Source organism: Ambystoma mexicanum, chromosome 8, assembly GCF_040938575.1.
Source record: "Ambystoma mexicanum isolate Mex_15411 chromosome 8, UKY_AmexF1_1, whole genome shotgun sequence".
Taxonomy (NCBI): domain Eukaryota; kingdom Metazoa; phylum Chordata; class Amphibia; order Caudata; family Ambystomatidae; genus Ambystoma; species Ambystoma mexicanum.
Window position 1 is genome coordinate 1681236996 of NC_090929.1, and position 23682 is coordinate 1681260677.

The 23682-nt window shown below is 46.6% G+C and overlaps 1 protein-coding gene across 1 annotated transcript in view; it reads left to right on the top strand.

Annotated features, from left to right (window-relative positions):
* Nucleotides 1-23682, top strand: part of BTBD16 (BTB domain containing 16) — a 1066677-nt gene that overhangs the window by 500576 nt on the left and 542419 nt on the right. Inside the window, exon 10 of the mRNA XM_069611979.1 lies at nt 10247-10316. Within this exon, the coding sequence (XP_069468080.1) occupies nt 10247-10316 (70 nt within the window). The remainder of the gene's footprint in view (nt 1-10246; nt 10317-23682) is intronic.

A 23682-nucleotide genomic window follows, 5' to 3' on the forward strand; every position in this document is an offset into this window, starting at 1 on the left:
GTTGCCTCATCCATTCCATTTGTCAAAACAGCATATTACTGCAGATACACTGGAGGACCGGTTTATCCCGAATCTGCAGGAGGCAGTAACTGAAATGGTTGTTAACTGTATTGTGTGTCAGACTTACAGTACTGGTTTTACCCTAAGAATAATCCGAGGTACACTGCCCCGCTCTCCTGGGAAATTCTACGAGTTACATATATCGACTACGCGTACATGGCCGAAAGGTGTAACGGATCATGCTACCTAATAGTTGTTGTGTGACCATTCTCATGGTGGGTGGAGGCTGGTCCTTGTGCACACCCTAATGGAAAATGTACTGCCAAATATTTGGTCAGAGAGGTCTTTCCTCAATGAGGCGTGTGCAAGGTTTTACGGTCTAACAACGGCACACACTTTTTCAATGAGCTCTTCAAAGAGATCACTGCATTATTAGGCATTATGCATCGGATGTGTACAATTTACCACTCCCAGGCCAACAAGGATGTGGAAAGGATAAATGGTCTTCTGAAGAGCAGGTTGTCTAAGCTTTGCACCACCTTAAAGAAAAATTGGGTGCACTGCTTCCCTCTCGCTCTATTTAGCATGCGTAAACAGCCCTGTAAGGATCATCCCTTATCACCCCATGAGGTGGTAATGGGGCGACACATGCACATGCCCCTATATCCAATTAGAAGAGCATCTGATTTAGGGGAAGAATTTCATAGCTACTTGTGGGGCCTATCCACAGCCATGAAATGTATCTCCTAACAGATCGCACCGCCAAGGACTGAAGAGACGACCAGTGCTGCATCTGATACTCCACCCAAGTCGCCTCCTCTCCAGCTTTTCCCTGGCAACCATGTCTTTGTAAGAAATTGCCGGTGGAGTGAGCCTAGATATAACAGCCCCTTTGAGGTCATCAATGCTACTCCTCTTGCAGTAAATGTTCATGAATTATGGTACTGGCTGCATTTATCCGATTTTCCCAAGGCACCCGAAGTCACACTCCCCGCCCAAACTCAGTAAAGTACTAAACACATGTTAAGTGCCTGCCAATTAAAACTCTTCTCCTGGTAAAAATTCTAGAGAACCAGGTGTAGCTGCAGAGTGACTGCTGTTGTCTTCCTAAGGTGTTTTTGACTACAACGAGCCTACCTCTGTGATAAATAAAAATGCTGCTATGCATTGTTTGCACTAAGAGTACTCTCTCTCTCTTTCTCTCCCTCTCTCTCTCTCTCTCTCTCTCTCTCTGTCTCCCCATTGTTTCCCTCTCTATTGTCTCTCTCTCATCTATTTACCTCGCAATGCATGTACATGGGTCCAACAACTCCATCTATAAAAAGCAACATTCTCGTTTTCAGAAAGATTCTCTTATAACAGTGTTTTCCCCCACATACATATGTGTAATGCATTGGGTAGCTGGTATATTTGCTAATTCTATGTTTGGATTAGGAATATATTCAGGGTGTAGTTTTATATGAGGTGTTTATATAAAAAGGGAGGATAAGAAACACAACTATTACTAATGGATCTTTTACTAATGGCTCTTTAGGATCTTTCATACATAACAATGTTGCAAATGTGTTTGAAACTAATAATACCGGGCTGCTGTCCACGATATACAACCTAATGCATCTGCTAATCATATGCGTGTCACCCAGCAACATATGACAATTTCGCAAAAGTACTCATTTTATCATTATTTCCTATTGTGTTTTCTAACATAGAAGCAAATGATACATTTCTTTACTAGTGTTTCACATTCTAGAGGCCCGAAACATTTTAAAAGACAAGCTAGAAGGGCCAATTATGATCAGTACCATGGACATGGGTTAGATACAATAGAAGATGTACCCCATCCAGAGTTATGTAATAGCTGGTATGCAGACATGAGCTCAGTGGGGAAATCGAAAGTAAATGGAAGTTGTTACTTGTGTTCATTGGTTCCAAAGCCGTTAGTGGCCCCCAAGGTATTAATTCCACAGGAAATTCTGATTTTGGAGGCTCAATTTTTACTCCATCAGACCTTGTTCAGGTTGGGAAGCACTTCCCAGGCACGAAGCGTGCAACTCGAAGTAATGGACCCTGATCAACAGCAATGTGTCCAAAATTCCCAAAGTATACAGTGCCTGCAAAGACCCTATCTAAAATTGGAAGGTATGAGGTTTGTGGCAAGAGGATGGCAATAAACTACCATGAGCTGTATAGCAGGTGGACTGGTAGGATTTGGAGGAGAAGTGATTGAAAAAGTAAACACAGTATGTAGCGGCTACTGAAATGAGCAAGTAGCGAAACTCACTTGGATCAAGGCAATGGAAAAACCAGTGAAAGTACAAAAGCAGGAAGAATACAAACTGTGTTTATACAATGAAGGAAGCGTCTTTGTGGGGACCAACAGTGGGTGCAATAAAGCATTATACATCCCAGATCTCAAGAAAGGGACAGCAGCTGGGATGGACAAATACTGGGTGTGTGGCCAGCAGGCATTCCTATCCCTCCCTCCATCATGGAGGGTCACCTGCTCGCAGGCCTTGCTACACTCAGCACTCCTGGTGGTCCCTCAAGAACATTTGATAGTGGGACCAGGTGGCATGTCAGCCCCAACATCTGCACCAGTGTCCGACATCCCTACCACAGTACCACGGCAGAAGCCCATATTCTGTATCCTGCAGAAAAGGAGGAAAAAGATAAATTGCTGAGGAGGAGATGTGTTGTATTGTGCCTGTCTGAGGCGAGGTAGCTTGAGATGTCATGTGGAATGTTTATGTGTGGATGATGGAATATTCTGAGTCAGTGTTCTGTGTAGAGGCGGTTACAGCTGGCTGGCCCTGGGTGATGGGAGCCGGTGTTGTCACAGCTTATGTCCTTTATGTCTTCATGTGGATATGTAACTAAGAACTTGGAAATAAACTTACCTGAAGAAATCTTAAAGAGCCTGGAACCTGCTTTTTCACAATGGCGATGAGTCGGTCTTTGGTAACCTACGTGCCCCCAGCTGATGGACTGAGGACCCTGCTGCGGGGGGTGCAGGAAGGACAAGCTTCTGGAGAAGGACAACACCGCCCCAAAAACTGTAAGTCCCATCACCCAGGGTGCAGGGGGAGCTGGAGGATTAAAGCCCCATCTTTGGTGGGATCAGCGCACATAAGTAGCGGGCAAGCTGGGCCTTGGGAGTCTTCAGGGAGAAGCCCTGACATGGCTCCCCAGAGCGCAGGGGCAGGAACAGGAATTGGGCCCCATTGCAGAGGGATCATCTCCAGGAGCAGGAAGGACGCCTGCGTCCCAGGGTTCAGGGGAAGTCCAAGAAAGAGGCCCCTTTTTGGATGGGCAGCTCCTAAGTAGGAGGCAGAGCTCTGCCCTGGGGGCTGGAGATGGAGCTGGACCAGCAGGTGAAAGATAATACTGGCAATACTGGGAAATTGATGTTGAAAGCAAACGCTGTACCCTGGTCCTCCGTGAGATGTAATGAAGAGCTAGCCCACTGGGAGGAATGTGATGCTACTCTACGTTTTTTTTATTTTTTTCAGTTAGAATGGCAATAGAAAGAAAGAGACGTTGCTCTGTGTTTGGGAAATGGATGTGAATTTGACATGAACAAGGAGGACTGTTTGCCTGACTACACGTCACTCCCATCTCTTTTGCACTCATAGCAATGGGAATCTGTTGTTTTAAACGCTGTCCTTCTCACAAGATAATTGCAGGCTTTGAAGTTATGGGAGCCTGGCAGCACCGTACTGTGCTTATCGTGCACATCATGTTTTTGGCTGTCTGAAACTCTGGTGATTTATGAGCCTTTCGTGGCGAGGTCTCCTGGGAAGTGAACGACCGTTGGCCTATGAAGCTCTGCATAGCCCTGCTGAGCAGTAGTGACTGATTATGTCACACATGCAGCAGGGGGAGATGGTGAAGCGTAGAATGTTCTTTGGAATGTGCTATTGTTAGAGCTTCGAATTATAAGTGCTGTTTTCCCTGAGGATGTAAAAGGGAAAGTACTTTAAGGAATCTGACGTTTGGCAAGACATGTGTCTTAGAAGGAAGGAAGCAAAATATGTGTCCAGCTATTTTAAGGCAGGAATGAGCAATGCTTAGAACATGGGAACCCTATGATACAAATCGGATCCAAGAGACATGGTTTGTTTAGGTGCCAAATGCTGTGGTCTCTGCTTGACAAAAGAGACATTTTCAGCGGATTGTGATGCTGGCATGCCGCTCCGTCTCAGTTAGTGAGGCCACAGGTAGCGGCCAACAAATAAGGTGACATTTTTAGGTCACGACATTATGGTGGGGTATAGGCTTGTGCAGAGAGTAACAGCCATAATGTTGGGTAGTTTGGAACTTTTATATACCTATTTAAAACTGACGGAGCATTTTGCATGTACAGGATGGTGCGTGCCTTTGTGCGCTGTGAATCTGTAGAATGGGGGCACTGCGAGGATGCAAATGAGTTTGTGTTTATAGAAGATATACATGCATCTTAAACGGCGCTGTTCTGTTATGTAAATGAGTAAGTGAAACAGTGACAATATAGTGTGGTAATATGCTGTATTGTAGTGTATTTAGCATAATTCTTTTGAGGAATTGCAGTTTTCGAATGCCAAGAACCATGGCACATGGACACTAATGTGCATAAATCGTTGCTGTTAGTGTAAAATGGGTGGTATGTGTATGATTGTGATAGCTTTAATCATTTTGAGGATTTTCAGCTATATTGCACATGTCAGTAGAGCCTGTGTAAACGGCTATGGACTCATAGGTTCGCTTAAGAGCCTGCAAATGGCTATGACGTTTTAGTTCATAAAAGTGTTAGTTTTGGGGATTTTACTTACTATGAGCAACCTGGTTTTGTATTCAAATGTGCACAACGCAAATGTTTTCAATGCGGTTTATGTATTGTTGACAGCATATGGTTGCAGCATTCTATGACTTTGGAATGCATGTTATGATGAATCTGACTCAGATAGGTTGGAGAGAGTCAGTGAGTGTTGGGTATTGGGTGAACTCACATTCAGCATGGAAGTGTTGCAGTGTGAAATGCATGGTTTCAATTGTTTGGGTAATGTCAGTGGGGGATATAGTTTTCCTTACATTGTTTTGGTTTGGTTTGGGTAGTTACCTGTCGTGGTAAAAGTTGAACACCCATGCGATTGTTCTAGAGAGAGGTAGCGCCTCGACTCTTTCAATTACGGATGTTAGGATTTTCTAATTTCATGTGAGGGTATTGGTCTGGTTATAGGGGTTACCTGATTACGGTAAAGGTTGAACAGCGATGAGGTTGTTCTGTGAGGGAGGGAGCGCCTCCTCTAGGGTTTTTTTTTATCCTTCTCATCACATTGGACAGTAGGTAGCTGGTGGTAAAGGGGTAGCTGGGGACGCCTGGTAATGACCCGTCAGTATTGAGTGTGGTAAGTCCTCAGATGATGAGTAAATTGTTTTCTATGTTACTTGTGGTATTTATTGTGGATTTAGTTGTATCCATGGGTTCAGCAGCTTGTTTTGGGTCAGGATGTTTTCCTTGCTATAAGACCGTTTAGTTTTACCAGTCATTGATGTTGGCATTGGGAGTGCGTGGCCACCGCTCCCAATGTGTTTGTAAGGCTTGTACATCCTGGTCTGGTGTAATGAGCATGGTATTAAGACCATGGGTGTTTGTGATCTCAGTGATGTTGTATGTTTCCACTTTGTGAATCCCTGTTGGAGTGAGGTTGTGATTGTCTTTTTGGAGTCTTTGAGGTCTCAGTTCTCTAGAGTGGCAGTCTAGAGGCCTGCTGGGGCTCCAGGGTGGCAGCCTGGACACCCGTGTTGTTGTAGGCGGGGGCAGGTGGTAGGAGGTGTAGCAGTCTTGTGGTTGTTCAGGAATGTAGGTGAAGTAGCCCAGTTTCAGGGTTGGCCAGGTCCTGGGGTGAGAGCCCAGTTGCTTGTTTGTGGCAGGAACAGGCAGATGGATGACAGTATTTTTGTTATTGGTACATGGAATGTAGTTTGTCAGGGTGTGATGTTTTGATGGTTGGGTTTGGCCGTGGAAGTGTCTGTCTGCCAGTTGAGTGTTACTTGTGCGTATATCTTGGTAGGTGGTAGTTGTGTTGTTCTGGTATGTGACTTGTTCTGTGCATGTATGGTTTAGTAAAGGAGGGAGGTGTGTTGTATTGTGCCTGTCTGAGGTGAGGTAGCTTGAGATGTCATGTGGAATGTTTATGTGTGGATGATGGAATATTCTGAGTCAGTGTTCTGTGTAGAGGCAGTTACAGCTGGCTGGCCCTGGGTGATGGGAGCCGGTGTTGTCACAGCTTATGTCCTTTATGTCTTCATGTGGATATGTAACTAAGAACTTGGAAATAAACTTACCTGAAGAAATCTTAAAGAGCCTGGAACCTGCTTTTTAACAAGAAGGTCGAACTATCTATCGCAAGACTGTTTGAAATTGCTTGAAGGAATACCAGATCAATATAGACTCTACAGCAAAGAAGAACAATGTTTTGCCTCCTTACTATTACCAGGAGTGCAGAACTCTACGAATGCCAAATGGCTGCAAATTGTGCTGTGCGAGGTGATCCAGCTGGCCAATGACACTGAACAGGACCTCCAACCGATTAAGATGGTAATGTGTGCAATCCGGCTGATGACGTTGCAGAATCGTTACTTGTTGGACCACCTCACGGCCATAGAGGGAGGGGTCTACAAGGAGATTGGCGATTTATGTTGCACATAGGTACCTCCTAATGATGCAGAGAAAAGGTCCCTTACCAATATAATGGGGGCCCTGCATGTCCTCAGCAATCAGGTGCAAACAGAAGTTGGACTACAAGAGACTGATTGGCTCGATAACCGTTTTTATGGACGCCATCCTGGATGGGGGCCATCGTGAAGATGCTGGTTTCTGTGACGGTGTTCGTGTTGGTGAACTTCCGCACCTGCCAACTCAGACTTCAATGCTGTGCTAAAGCAGTGCCTAGGAGCGCAATGATGATGGTTTCAATTGGGGTACAGAAGGCAATTGTGGTACAAAAGACAGCGCAGTTCAGATTGACGATCCAAACAAGCCACGCATGGTTGCGATAGAGCAACGTCTTCACCCCCCAGATGCCACCAGAGTTTCCCCACCTGACCCTGAGAACTGCACAGAACACTGGGTAGATTTAGCAGGGGATGTAGGATGTATATACATGACATTTACCCTTGAGCAATATGCACAGGCAGGGGAAGGTTTACGGTCTGTATGTAAGGCATGGGTACCAAAGCGAGGGCCACCTCTATATTTGGAAGCTGAACGATTGGAAAGAGAGAGAAGGGGTGAGAAGGACGAGGGGCCCACATGGGGGTTTGTTAATGTAGTATTAATGAAAGGGGGAATGTTGGTAAGAGGGGCGATTGTCCCAGGCCCCCCAGCCCTTTCGCATGAGGCAGAGGCCTGGAAGTGTGCAGTAGGGACTCGGGGAGGGGACAGACGGGAGGGAGGTGGTGGCAAGAGCCATAGTGCGGGGAGGACGGGGGATGTTTTTGTTCTAGCGAACATGAGGAACCCAATGCTAATCTTAGATAGTATCAGCCATATTGGAATCGAGGCCTAACTTTGCACTGCAGCCAGGCCTGCAAGCCCGAGCCACCCACGTACCTAGGGCACTGGTGAGAAAGTCCAGAGCTGCAGAGATTCATACACCCTTCATTGTTTCATGTTGCCAACATTTCGTATCCCAGAAGGAATGTGCCATGCAAGGCCACGAAAATCGATCCCACAAGAAGGAGGGCACGAGCCTCAGACCTTGCCTGTCTCAGCTCTAAATAATTGCACCCAAAAGCTGCCGCTCCAAGACCCCCAACATTCCAAGGTACCAGTCAGTCCCAGACCACCAACCATGAAACTGTTAGACCCCCCCCAATCAATCAGGAAAGCAGGAAAGATCAGAAAACAGGGACCAGTTGCCTTCACCATAGGGCATGTGATTTGTGCTGCGAGGTGGCGGGACGGGTAAAAGAGCATCAAGGATGGGGAACTTTGGATGGGCGCTGACGTGTCTGGAATCGAGTTAGCGTGTGCGATGCAATGGCCTCGAAGTATCCTCTTAGCCCTTGTCTTCAGTACCAGATGCACATCATGTTAGAGATAGAGCCTGCATTGTTTGTCTTCGCCTAGCAACCAATTAAGTGTAGCTTCATGTCTGATGACGCGCAAGGAGGAGTCCACATGGAAGAAGAAGGACAGAAGGGGCTGGAACCAATGGCCTGGCATCCCCTATGGAGCAGGTAGCCTATGAATTGGGTCACACCAACCAGCCATTTGGATTTGTACATTATGTAATTTACGTCACTGATGATGCTGTGTGCCTTCATAAAGTGTTGCTCATACTGTTTCTGCCAGAAGGTTCTGTGGCAGCTGAGTACTTTGCTGGTGCATTTCTGTTTTTGTGGAAATACAATGTTGTTCTCCTTGCAAGAGGTGTGCTGGGTCTTTTTTCCTAGTAGGTTGTATTTTTTTCTGGTGTGAGCGTTGAGGGTTTCTCTACATAAGCTTATGTTAAAGAATGTTTCTTAATTCACCCCTAAAGTTTAATGAGATTTGCTTTGAATGAGGAAAGTCCTCTCAGTCTCCGGCCTACACTACATAATTCTCTGGGTGAGGGGTCTCTGCATATCCTGGATTTGGCTAGGATTTTAAAGTTTCATTTAGACTGAGCATGATCTTGTATGTCTGATGTTTTTTGTTGCTCATGCTGTTGTGTACCCTGGGTTTACAACGGCTGATGCCGCTATTGCTAAGTGGATTGTGCCTTGCATTGTATCATTTACATTGTGCATGCAGCTCTGGGCTTCAAGAGACTTCATGCACATTGCACTAGGTCCAAAGCAATGTCTGTGACTCTTCAGAGGCATGTACCATGAAAACGATATGTAGAATGTCAATGCTTCTGCAAGAGCAAGTACCCATCAAGCGATGAAGGAGGCAGTCATATGGGTTCACAGCCACAGAGTCACTATTAAGGCTACATTTCATAAGGTGGCCTTTATGTACATGCCTTCTGTCAGCCTTGCCAAGCAGAATGGGTAATGACTAACTCCTGTAGTGGTACTATTCTTTGAGAAAGCACATCTGCCAATATTGAGGCCCCACTGGAATTACAGTACACGGCTGTGCATGAGGAAAGCCATGTGTTTGGTGCACACAAGTTACGAATTTAGAAGAAGCGAACCGATGTCAGTTGTGTGTGTTATTCACTACAGTGATAATGTGGTAATGATTTGGTATCACAATGTGATGATTGTTATGTGGACATTGGGCTTCAGGGTAGTTCATTGACGTAACTATGGACATCTCCCTGGAGATGACTCAAATAGAGACACTGGCTTATGGAATGCTTGCCTTGTCAGACATATATAAAAGCATTTCATCTCACAGCTCTGCAATGTGGAAACTTGATTCTGCTGAACTATTCACAAACATTTAGAAAAAGGCTGTAATTTCCACTGTTTGAAGCTATCTTTGTTAGCCATGCAATTTCCTGGTCTTTTCTGACTGGTGGCTCAGCCAATCCTTTTCCACATAACCATCATTAGGTTCAAGGCGCCCTCCTGAGACACTGCAGGTATTGTTTTGATCTCTTTGTAATTGTCACAGATACATTTTTAGATATATATGTGTTCAGAAATAAATGGTAGGAAGTGTGCTTTGTGTCTTTGGTGGAGGTTGCCCAAAATGAATCTGGTTAGTGTTGCTTGACTTGTCGAGTTTCAATCAACTTCTGTGTAGGCTTGTGACACCTTTTAGCCGCCACTTTAAACATTTTATATTGATAATCCTTTTGCCCTTCCTTCATTAGGTCAGTACTGATTGTTAATCGATTCTAACAGCATACCAGATCCTTTGGTTTAGAATAAAATGTAACTTACCTTGAATGACGGCTATATCCATGTTTCAAAAAATAAAGTGCTTTAAAGCATGTATTTAAAAAGGCAGTGTTCAACGTGTTTCCTATCTGTGGGGAAGGCCTCTAGCTGTATGTGACTTGGAAAGGATATCCATCCTCGAGAACCATTGCTACAGGTAAGTACCTTTTCCTTCTCATCAGTACCCTGTCTCGTTTGCATGTGATGTCCGTCTTCGGTCTGTGACAACCTCTTTATGTCTTCTCTTCTGCCTGCAATGTTCCCCCCAGGCCTGCCTACACTGCTTTTTCGGCCTATGCTGCTGTCCCATTTATTTGCCTGTGATGTTGCCCCTTTTTCCTTTGTCTTCAATGCTTCTGTCTTTGAACATTGATTCCTTCACCCCCAGGTGTGTAATCATGATGAAGAACACTATATCCCCAGAGAACATCGGCAAATATCACTACGCTGCCCAAAAGGTGAGCTGCAGTCCATACATCTCTGAAACACTTGGGCTCTATATGTTCAGCTGTCCCTGTGCTCTTGCTTTCTAACAATTCCAAACTCATTTATTTTTTAAATGCTATTTGTGTCTTCTGTCTTTTAGCAGGGCGATTATTGTAAATGCTTTATTTCAGAGGTTGACAAACACAGTGTGTAAAAAAATACAATATTCAAATGTGCATTATCAGTAGTCCATTTATATGAAAATCATCAAGATCTTTCACATAAGACAGTTGTTTGCCAAAATAATCAAAAGCATGTGCACCGTTAGCCAACTGTTTATCCATCACATTTGTCCTGGTGAGGCTGAGATACCAAGTCTCCTTGTCAATAACCCTGAGGATAGCTCTTAAGCCAGATAATCACGTTACCTCATGCAAATGTTCTTGCACCTACAGTCCTTTGGTCATTTTCTCCAGTAAGGAAGAATCTATGTCTTCAAACTGAATTTTTACCCCAGGTTTAATACCCCCCCACAATTATTAGGTCTTGTCAATATGGCAGATTTAGAAACACCCAGAATTCTCTTTAGAACAATATAGCGGCCAGTGGCCTCTGGCCTGCAGACTGTCACCGGAGACTCTCGACATCGCAGCAAGCACCACGCGGGCAGTCCTCCGGCCGATAACCAATGCAGCCCGGTTTGTGTATCCACCTATGTACAACGACCTCAAAGCGAAGCCTCCACAGTCGGGGTCCGGTGGGGATCGCCGAGGACCAAGGCCCACCTATGACTTCCGTAGCAAGTGACATCCACTGGGTTGGCCCCGCTTGACCACCATCAACGCACAGGGTAGGACAAACAAGGGTGAATAAGCAGACATTAGACGGCAAGCCCCCGAGGATGTGAAAATCCGACAAATCTCAGAGGAAATTAACGTTTGAAGCGGGAGCCGTGGTCAAGACCCCCAAACCAAACGCCCAGCCGGACATCCCTGAGGCGACAATGGCCCACGACACCGGAGCCGATCAAGCCATAGACATTAGGGGAATCCTCCTTGAACTAAAAACCAGTGTCAGCAACACAGCAAACTCGACACCCTATCTACAAAAGTGGATCAGATGGATCAGATACAACATTGCTTAGATAAGCATGGAGACAGGCTGGACACTGCCGAACAGAGGATCTCCGACCTGGATGACAACACACACTCTCTGGAAACAAGGGTGTCAACACTAGAATCCCAAGTGAAGGCCGTGATAGCCAAAAATGAGGATCTCGAAGGGCGCTCCTGCCGCAATAACATTAGGATCATCGGGGTAAGAGAACACAACTCCACGCTCAAATGGAAAAGACTTTGTTGAAACCGCCTGCCAAAATATGTTTGGGGACTCTGCCCTGTCAAATATGTTCATGGTGGAGATGTCCCACAGGGCCCCCCCACCCGCCCCATCCCTGGTGCGGCCCCCCGCCCAATCATGCCAAACTCCTTAATTTCAAAGACTGCAACATGATTCTCCGCCTGGCAAGGGAGAAAGGAGCTCTGAACTACGAATAGAGACAACATACAGTTCTTCCCTGACTTCTCCCCAACGGTCCAGGTGTAACGCAAAACTTTCACCGGCGGCTACAGAAAAATCAAGTGCTATACTCCATGTTATACCCAGCCAAACTCCAGATCCAGCACGATGGAAAGCCCCAATTCTTCAGCACGCCTGAAGAGGTTAACTCCTTCAGTCTGGGCCGCCGACCAGCTGTCAACAATCCAAGACCCCCCATATGAGATAGGGTGGGAAGGGATCCACCGCGATTCCTTTTCCAGTGCCCCAACAACTGCCTCAGACCACAAAATTGTCTTCCTGGAAATTCACAAAAGTGGGAATAGGGCATAGGGTGCTCTGGACCTTGGAAGGACACTAGCATCCCAAGCGCAGCTTCATTTTTGTTTTGGGGAACAGGGTGGGGAAAGCAGACAGTCTTGTTGGGGGTTGTCTGTTCCGGGAAGGGAAGCTGTTTGAAGTTCAGGAAATGCGCCAGCAACAGGTCCACACCACGCCGCTCGCCTCCGCTATCTCCCGACGAACGCACCACAGAAGCTTGTGGCCAGAAGGTACCGGCTACCATACCCCAATTCACTAAACAGCGGTACAATACGGTCAATATTAACACCGCACAAACGCAAAGCAAACAAGCCGTTAGCCCAGCACATTCAGGCCTGCCACCTGGAACATTAGGGAGGGGGCAATAACGCAGCTAAAACAAGAAAGGTAACCCAATATCTCCGGAGACACAAAGTGGATATCGCACTGATCCAAGAAACTCTCCTCCTCCCTGAGACGGAGAATCGCTGGGCACAAGTGTGGGGATGCCATAGATACTTTTCGTCATACTCCTCATACGCCAGAGGGGTAGCCATCATGATAAACAAAACACTGAAATTCAAAGTACTTGCATCCAGTAAGGACACAGAAGGCAGAGCGGTTCTCGTACATGGGATCCTGGAAGGTACAGAGGTCATCATTGTAAACTCCTACGGCCTAAACACAGATGGGGCAAACAACTATGACTGGGTAATGTTGCATCTAGCGGGATCAGAATCAGCAACAATTATCTGGGGCGGTGACCTGAACACCACACTGGATCCCACCAAAGATAAATCCCAGGCAACAGCAACACCGATCCCCAAGGCAGCACCACAAATTCAAGAAATCTGCAAGGCATACGGCCTGAAAGACGCCTGGAAACGTCAACATGGAGACACCCGAGACTTCACGTTTCATTCCTGGGTCCATAAAACAAGTTCACGCCTTGACTACTTCCTGGTGTCCACCAGTAGCCATCTACAATGGAACCAATGCAATATCCTCCCAAGAACAATATCGGATCACTCGGCAGTCACTCTTGAATGCACCCCACCAGACCCATTGGAGGGGAGACGTCACTGGTGATTCAAACCGGGAGCGCTACAGGACCAAGTGTTTGCAGACGAGCTCTGTACAGAGATTATTTCTTTTCTCGAACTCAACCGGGGATCTGTATCGTCTGTTGGAACGCTCTGGGAAGCTCTGAAATGTTACCTCAGAGGAGTATGCATAACAAAAGAACACGCAATGCTGAAACACATCAGACAAGAACTTACTCAAAGTGAAACCCTCCTAGAAGTACTTGAACGGCAAAACACTCCGCATCAACTGACCCACACACAACGGCAGAGCTGAAAAAAGAACTGGACAAATTCAGGGCGGCAGCAGACCACAAAATAAAATTCCTATCACACGGCCACTGTATCCGGCAGTATGGAGAGGGGCAGAAATCGGGTGCCCTTCTCGCAAGACTGATAGCAGCCGACAGAAAGCCCCCGGCGATAGAACACATAAGAGACCCCCTTGGCACCCTCGTCCACACGGACAAGGAAATCGCGGAAACTTTCTGTATCTTCTACCAAAAACTGTACCAGTCTAAATTCACCGCTAGTCCAGAAGAACTTACCAGATACTTGAATGACATTGAACTCTACTGAGTAAACGACACACTAAGAGAACCACTGAAACAACCCATCACGTTAGAGGAAATCCTTCAAACAATAAAAGAGCTCCCGAACACCAAGGCCCCCGGCCCAGACAGTCTGATAGGTGAGTTCTATAAAGCATTCGCCCCCGTCCTTGCCCCCACACTACTACAAGTTGTTATGAAGATGCGACGGAGGCAGGTAAGCTTGTAATATAGGTTTATTAAGTATATAAGTAAGAAAAGAAGACCCCACATCTCATGGGCTCCCTTCCCTTCAGCTCTCTCCTCCAACTGTCAATCCTCGAACTATAACAAGAAACCTGCACCAACATTCCATGACATCATAATGCATAGCTCTTTCACACTAGAGGTTTCTTGCATTACCTTTCATATAGGAAGAACTCCTCCCCTAAGAAGAAGCAACATAACACATCTTCCCCCTTTTCTCTTTTTTTTTATTTTATTTTTTTTATATATATCATCAGATTAGTTCACTTTTCATAAAACTGGTTTTAAAACAAACTGCCATGAATGGCTCAGTTACCATCCCCAGGTTCCTCTCCTGGGCATTGCCCACACATGACTCTCACGTGTGGCCTCTCTTCACAGAGGCAACTCTATTTTTATTCCACACTTGCCCACCAGCAACTCGCACTGCCCCTTTCATGACTGCCACCACTCTGACAGGATCCGAATAAAGGGGCTCACCTTTCCTCCTTATCACTCCTCTCTTTATCCTGACCCAGTCACCAAACTCCACACGTAACTCCTTCTTTCCTCTCCTCAAATTCTCACGTTTGACCCACTCTGACTTCTTCCTCACTAATGATCTTCTCACTTCGTCCACAACAAGATCGGTCTCCCTACATCTTCCTAGACATGGCAGACAAGCCATAGAGTATGGCTTCCTTCCCCTCATGAGCTCAAACGGGCATAGACCAGTTGTAGAATGTGGTGCCATCCTCAAAGCCCACATCCTATTCTGTATCAAGGCTACCTTATCTAAACCACATTCTTCTCCCATACGCACACTCTCCATCACACACCTATTCATTCTCTCAACTACACCATTTGACTCGGGATGGTACAATGAAGTCCTTTTGTGACCAACTCCACACTTCCTCAAATAGTTAGAGAATCTTTCTCCAATAAACTGGGGACCATTGTCGGTCAATACAGTCTCAGGCAAACCCTCACTTGCAAAAATCTCCTGTAGAACCTTTATCATACACTCACCCGTGATGTCCCTCACTATCTTAAAGTCTACCCATCTGGAAAATAGATCCACCACCAGAACAATATACTTACCACGGGCATAACCAAGTTCCACGGGACCAAGTATGTCCATGTCAATATCACACCATATCCTGGACGGAAGACCGACATCCACTAATGGTTGTTTTCTGGCCACCACTCCCTTTCCACTCTTAACACAAAACTGGCAATTTGCCAGACAACTTTCCACCTCTTTGTCAAAACCCGGCCACCAATAATCTTCTCTTAATACCCCTTTGGTCTTGGTTATCCCTATATGACCGCTATGTGCTAGATCAACCACCTTCTTCCTTAATCCTATCGGGACCACTGCCCTACCCCATCTGAACAAAATATGATCACTAACGGACAATTCATCCTTCACCTCCCAATATGGCTTCATTTCTTCCGCCAATTCCACCTTATTGGGCCAAGCTGTAGATTCAACATATGTAATCACCCTCCTTATGATATTGTCTCTTTCCACTTCGTCCAACCACTCCTGCTTGGACACAATACCGTCAGTGTTGACAAACACTAACTCCATCTCCTCACTCTCCATACTTTCGGGACCTGCCACCCTTATCCTAGATAAACTGTCCGCCAAAACATTCTCCCTACCGGGTATGACCTCCATCCTAAAACAATGTGTTTGCATCCTGGTAACCCAGCCTGCCACTCTCCGAGAAACTTTGTCAAGGCCTTTATTTTCAAAAATTGCTTTTAAGGGTTTATGATCCATTCGTATCACAAACTCCACTCCCCACACAAAATTTCTGAATCGTTCCACAGCCCAAAAACATGCCAGTGCCTGCTTTTCTAATACAGAATATCTTAACTCCGCTCCCTTGAGGCCCCTCGAGGCATGGGCAATTACCTCTTCAGAACCATCTTCTTGCTTCTGGGATAACACAGCTCCCAGTCCGCTTTCACTCACATCTACTGTGATTATGGTTAGCTTCCTCGTGTCAAAGCATCCTAATGGACTGGCCATGTTTATTTCTTCCTTTATCCTGTTAAACTCCATGTCACACTGGCTATTCCATACAAAATCGGCACCCTTCTTAAGAATCTTTCTCATCTCCTGTACCTTGTCAGCATAGTTTATCACAAATTTGTGGTAAAATTCTGTCATCCCAAGAAAAGAGCGTAGCTCATTCTTGCTTTTCGGTTTCTCAATACTCTTAATAGAAACTCTTAATAGAATTCACCATGTCTTCCTTGGGCTTAACTCCATCTCCCGACACTTCATGTCCCAGATAATCCACTTTCGTCTCCGCAAACACACACTTCTCACCTCTCAAAGTAATACCTCTCTCCTCAAATATCCTCAAAACCTTCCGTAGGTTCCTGTCATGTTCTTCCATTGTGACACCACTCACCAACACATCATCCTGAAAACAGAACACTCCCTTACGACCCTTCAACAACCGATCCATGATCTTCTGAAATACAGATGAAGCGGACGCCAGCCCAAACGGCATCCTCCTAAATTGAAAAACACCTTCATGCGTCACAAAAGCAGTAACCTTCCTACATGCCTCCACCAATTCGACCTGATGATAAGCTGATGTCATGTCTAACTTAGAAAAATATCTTCCTCCCCCCACCATGGTCAATAGTTCACCCATGTTCGGTAGCGGGTGTCTGTCTACTAACACACACTTATTCAATTCGCGCATATCAACACACAACCTTATGTCTCCTGAACTTTTCTTCACAATTACCACTGGGGATACCCATTCAACCCCCCCAGCTCTCTCAATCACACCTGACTCCAATAGCTTCTGTAATTCCCTTCTCACATTCTCCCTTAAAGCAAGAGGCACTGGTCTGAGTTTCGCCACGACAGGTATACTGCCCCTTTTTAATGTTATCTGATGTTGAAACCCTCTTGTCCTTCCCAACTTCTCATTGAATACTTTCCCAAAATCCGACATATACCTGTTGTGACACACAGACACTTCGGATATTTGCAGTACTTGCTCTGGGTGATTGGGATCGAGTCTGATCCCTAAATTCTTTTGTTCTCTCCATCCTAACAAAGATTGCCCCTTCCTAGTAACATACACTTTGCCATCACAACTGTGTCCCTTAAATTCAAATCTACTCCATACATAACCCAATAAATCAATTCGATCTTGGTTGTACCCTCCTGGTTTTATATCGGGCTCTAACAACTCAGATACTACCCCTTTCATTTCGCACTCAAAGGAAACCCTGGATATTAAAGTTATCTTTGACCCTGAATCAGCCATCATTGATACTTCACGCCCATTCACTGTCACCACAGCATAGGGCCGTTCACAATCATCGGGATCCCCACCATTTGTAACAACATTAACAGTATTCACAATAACATTTTGTAATGGCACCACAACTTCGTCTTCAGATGATCTCCCATCTTCTTCCTCATTCACATATAGGACTCTCCGTTGGCCTGACTGTCCAAATTGGTAGTTCTTGCAGCATGATGCTAAATGCCCTCTCCTTTTGCATTTTGAGCACATACTCTTTCAACCTGGACATACAACAGAGGATGCAAAGTGTGTTGCACTAGCACACCGATAACATAGCCTTTCGTCCTTCTTATCATCTTTTTTCTCATATCTCTGCATCGACTCTTGATTCTTCCTCTCTTTGGGATTACTCCTCCCTGACAATCTGTTCTTTCCTCTCCTTTTGTTCTTCCCCTCGGCCACAGACAATACCTCCGGCTTATTTTCTTTGGGCTCCCCTCCTTCAGATTTGGAGAGTTTGGCCACACATGCCAAGGAATGCTCCACACGTTTTGCCAAATCCAGTACTTCATCTAAACTTGGCTCATCCTTTAGCCACAATTCCTCTCTTATCTTATTCGACCTACAATGTGTCATGAATTGATCACGAATATGTTCATCGAAATTTCCCTGAAACTTGCATGTAAGGGCCAGATGACGCAACGCAGTCACATAATCCTCAACAGATTCACTCTGGGCTTGTGTGCGCATCCGGAAATTGTACCTCTCCAAAATCGTGCTCCTCTTTGGATTAAAATGCTTATCAAGTCTCACCAATGCGGACTCGAAATCATTTAATTCATCCCCACTTCCGTCATTTGCAAGTTGGGGTAGAGTTTCAAAAATTCTCTGGCCCTCGAAGCCCAAAAAATGCAACAGCAATGCTACCTTCCTCTCGCCGGAATAGGCTGTTCCGCCAGCTGCTTTCATGTAGTGCAGAAAACCCTTGCGCCATTGTGGCCATGCGATCCTCGCCGTGCCTGGGGCAGGCATAAAAATGGGGGGACCCGATATCCCTGGTAAAGCTGCCATGTCCGCTGCCAGCCAAAATGTCACTTGCCGTGCGCGTATTCTATTTTCCCTGCACCAGGTACTACTGGGCTCTGTTGACTATGAGCGCTGTAAATGTCCCTTACAGGAGTTTCTCCTTCACACCTCTAGTTACCCCCTTGATGCCTTGGCATAAAACCGCGTTGTGCGGGAAACTGGCGCCTTATTAAAGTTAGTATGCTCTTCTATTAAGTAGATTACGGTAATGCCGTTTACTTCTCCCTCTATTACGTGGAATATGGTACTCTGGTTGAGAGTCCGCTCCCAACAGCTTCCTTTAAAATGACGGTGCCCACAACGACACACCTTGGGCAGAGGCACGGGATCACCTAAAGGAGTTCGGAAGGGTGACCCCAGAGGAGCGCAGTAATAGCCAAGACACACTTACTTCTGTCTCGTTGGCGGAATGCAAAGCACGCCGATCTCCAAACGGCGGCCACTCGACGCTACATGAGAGCGGAGCGGCCAACACACAGGCTTCCACACGGGGCCGCTCTACGCTGCGTGATAGCGGAGCAGCCCTCCCAGTCCTGCTCTTGGTACACCGGAAAAGTTCTGCACGGCGGCCCCTGCGCGGGTGGAAGCGCCCACACGGTGGCCACTCGACGTTTCAGGAGAGCGGAGCGGCCAACACACAGGCTTTCACACGGGGCCGCTCAACACTGCCTGGAAGCGGAGCAGCCCTCCCACTCTTCGTACGCCGGAAAAGTCCTGCACGGCGGCCCCTGCGCGGGTGGAGGCGTTCACAGATCCCGCTGGCGTCCACCGCCAAGCACGTCAGCCGGTCACACTGATTCGCACGGAGCATCCAGCGAACAACATAGGCCGGTCTTCTTCGCGCTTGTGGCGTGGACAGCGTTCCCCTCCGGAGCCGCACACAGGAACCAAGAGTGGGTCGGCCTTATGGCGCTGCACCAAACACACAGGGCGAACTTGGAAATCAAGAGGGACCAGTTCATAGGAGCTTGCAAAATGCACGACTCATCGGATCCTGCGTACTTCAGCTGGGGTCTTCTCTTCAAATGCTAGTCCATGGCATTTCATCCCATCCTCGTCGCCATTGTTATGAAGATGCGACGGAGGCAGGTAAGCTTGTATAGGTTTATTAAGTATATAAGTAAGAAAAGAAGACCCCACATCTCATGGGCTCCCTTCCCTTCAGCTCTCTCCTCCAACTGTCAATCCTCGAACTATAACAAGAAACCTGCACCAACATTCCATGACATCATAATGCATAGCTCTTTCACACTAGAGGTTTCTTGCAATACCTTTCATATAGGAAGAACTCCTCCCCTAAGAAGAAGCAACATAACACAAGTCTTCGAGGAGACCTACTTCTGACTCTCCAAGAAGCTAATATGATACTGCTGCACAAAACTGGGAAACCCCCAGAAGAATGCAGCTCATATAGACCAATCTCATTGATCAATCTTGATAACAAGATCCTAGCCAAAATCCTGGCCACTAGACTGCTCCCCCTGATGCCCGCACTGGTACTCGCCGACCAGGCAGGATTTATCCCTAGCCGGAACACATCATATGGTAAAAGGCGCATGTTTGGAGTCATAGAAGCACTAGACCCATCCCACCAAGCGGTAGCAACCCTCCTTAATGCAGAAAAGGCCTTCGACTCCATCGAGTGGCCCTTCCTCTTCGAGGTCCTGTGGCGTATGGGCCTCGGTAACCACTATATCAGGCTGGCTGCTCTCCTGTACAACCAACCCCGTTCACACATAATCCTGGGCAAGTCCAGATCAGCGCCCATAGACTTGCAATGACGGACCAGACAGGGATGCCTCTGTCTGCCATTTTATTTGCGCTAATGAGGTAGCCCCTCTTCTCAGACCTTTGGGCCCGACACATACAAAGAGGTCTTTCCTTTGGCCCACATAAATTAATAATCTCCCTATACGCAGATGACATCACTCTCTACATATGCGACCCCACTGTGAATCTAAACCCAGTACTGCGGGACATTATTAAATTTGGCACTTTCTTGGGCCTAAGAATAAATCACAGCAAGTCGATAATATTCCCCCTAACCTCAGCGACCTGAGAATTCCCAGACGACTACAGTTTCAAATGGGAACACAATAACTTGAGGTACCTGGGCATTCAACTGTCCAGAACCCACCAAAACCTCTTCCAAGATAACTACGCCAGAGTAACAGAGGCGCTTCAAGTCAAAATTAACAGATGGAAAACGCTACCACTCACCCTTTGGGGCAGGGTATCGCTGGTTAAAATGGTAATCCTCCCCAAACTTCTGTATTTATTTGGGAATATCCCAATACTAGTACCGTAAAAGTATCTCCAAGACATTTGCAGCATGGTCCTGGAACTACCAGGCAAACCGGCCAGAATAGCATACAAGGCTCTTATCCAACCAGTGACAAAAGGGGGGATGGCACTTCCTGACCTCTAGCGATACTACTGGGCAGCTCAGGCCCAGTTTTTGAGCCACTGGTACGCCACTCATTTTATTCGACCTCACGTCCAGCTAGAAAGAGCTCTCGCATCACCTAATCTACTGAGAGCAATTATCATCGGCCAGACACACATGCCGCACACTACTCTAAACCCGGTATTATCCACCATTTTAACCTGAAAGAAAATGGCGCAGAATTGCGACATCTGGGTCAGATTCTCCCCCCTCCTTCCAACAGAATTCATACCCAGTATCCCACTGACCTCGGAGAAGACCTATCTTAACTGGGCCAATAAGCTACAGCTACACACCATGGGCGATTTGTTCTGCGACGAGAACTTCATTACACTTGCACAAGCCAAAGCCTGTGGGGCCACCACCGCCCTAGACACATTCATCTATTTCCGCCTCAGGCAGTCACTCCAGGCCCTCTTCCCCACTTTCCCACAACAACCACCAACATGGCAGCTCCTGCACGGGGTAATCCAATCACAAGGGGAGGCCAGACTTGTGTCATCGATCTACAAAACCCTATTATCCGACACGACCCTACAGCTCACAGCACCTAGGGCAAGATGGGAGAAAACCCTTCACACAATAATACCAGATGAGGACTGGGACTACATCTTAAGCCAAACACAGAAAGTATCACAAAACTATCGATATAAACAAATACACCTTAAATCTGTACACCAGACATACCACCCCATCAGACTACACTCCCACCACCCTACTATCCCGCCATCGTGCAGCCGCTGCAACGCCCCACAGGCTGATTTCATACTCAGAAGCAGCCTTCTATGGAGCAGGAGCTCCTCCGATCACTGCAGGAGCAGTGAGCTACCCTGATGCCATACAGACGCTGCAGTTAGCGCCCTGAGGATTGCAGATGCAAACTTGCAAAATAGCGCATTCTGAAACTTGCGCGGGATTCCTCACATCTTTAATTTTTATTTTGCCCACTGTGCTGAATAGCACCCTGCCACCTGCCCCAAGCTCCGCTACCCTGCACTGGTGTGCATCCACAGTGCCTGGGCAGAGGACTCCATTGCCTAAAATGAGGTAGAAAGCACTCAAAGATGGCCGCCCACCGCACTGCATCACCTTTGTCCACCTAACCCAGCCCCAGGCTTCCCCAAACTGCTCTGATTGGCTCCCAGGCCTTCTTCAGGAGCCTATCCCATGAGCCGGCAGGCAGAAGCCGGCCCACGTCAGCAAGGCCCGGTGAGACAAGGCCAGCACCTGTCCTCAGCCTGTCAGCAGCCGCCATGCCATCTGCCAGAACCCCTGCATGACCTGGACCAACCCATGCTGAATAACACTAAGGTAACTTTTCCTCAGTCCTGTGCACAGCCACTGACCTTGCCTTTTTTGGTTTACAAACTCTGCTATCCGGACTGTGCACACACTACCTAGCGCATCCTATCCAGAGTCTACCACCATGCCCTGCACTCACCCATGCACTGCATACTGATCAGTGTTAACAGTATGCATGCTGGATAAACAGTGCAGTTTGTGTTGCCTACTTAGCCCTGTGTTGCCCATATTTAGCCATTGTATTGCCCATATTTAGCCATTGTGTCACCTACTTAGCCCTGTGGTGCCCATATTTAGCCATTGCGTAGTCCATATTTAACCATTGCGTTGCCTATACTTAGCCCATATTTAGCCCTATGTTGCCCATATTTAGCCATTGTGTTGCCCATATTTAGCCATTGTGTTGCCCAAACTTAGCCCTGTGTTGCCCATATTTAGCCATTGTGTTGCCTACACCTAGCCATTGTTTTGCCTATACGTAGCCCTGTGTTGCCATTATCAGTATTTGCAGCCACTGTGCGCTTCACTGCCCTCACTAATTGATATGCTCTGATCAATAGGTCTTGATCTACCCTTCTGTTGTTGCTAACTAACATGATACTACTATAATGCTAGAAGCTATGAGCTCAATAACCTATTAGTGACTCTCCTAGACATTACTGTGCCCCCCCCACCAGACATAGACAATTATCCCGAGGATAGAATGATCTCCACCCTCATCTTCCTGATCACCCTCTGGTCCACAATGATAACAGCAAACGACCCACCGCAATCTATGCCTACTGTAATACTGAACTCTGACGAGCGCCGACCGACCATCACCCCAGACACTAACCCTCAGTCTATAAAGTCACCTATCCCCCACCACCCTCTAACAAATATCCCATGCGGCACCCTAAGCAGAAATGCCAAGTTACGCTCAAGATTACCTAAAATCTATGAACCTCCAGCCAGACTAGTAACCAAACCTAGTAATAGAAGAAACCTCCAACGTAATGCCTCCAAACTAAACACCTCGCCCACCAAAAGAGACTCTGACGTTAACAGTCCCACTAACAATCACTGCAAATCAAGCAATAAGCCTACCAAAAAGAAAATTTGTGTCACTCCTGCGACACCTAAACCAAACACGCCTCTGAAGGGTGCCCTCATTAATGCTAGGTCATTAATAGCACATGCCACCGAAATTGGCGATCTCATCCAAATAGGTGATTATGACCTCCTAGCCATTACGGAAACTTGGCTTTACCAAGCAGCTGGACCCGCTCTGATGCTTGCCTTGCCCCCTAACTACAACATTCTCAGAGAAGATAGAACATATTCTCGAGGAGGCGGCCTAGCCATCATCGCTAAAAATAATCTCGCCATAAAAATAGAAATTCCCTACATCATCCTCCCAATCTATCAATATCGACCTCATCTATAGGCCACCAGGTCCCATTGGAACCTTTGAGGAGGACATCTCTATGATCCTTTCAAATAATCTAAAAAATTCATCGCAAGCCATCCTTCTGGGAGACATGAACTTAGGTTTCAACGACCACAAAGATTTGCAAGCGATT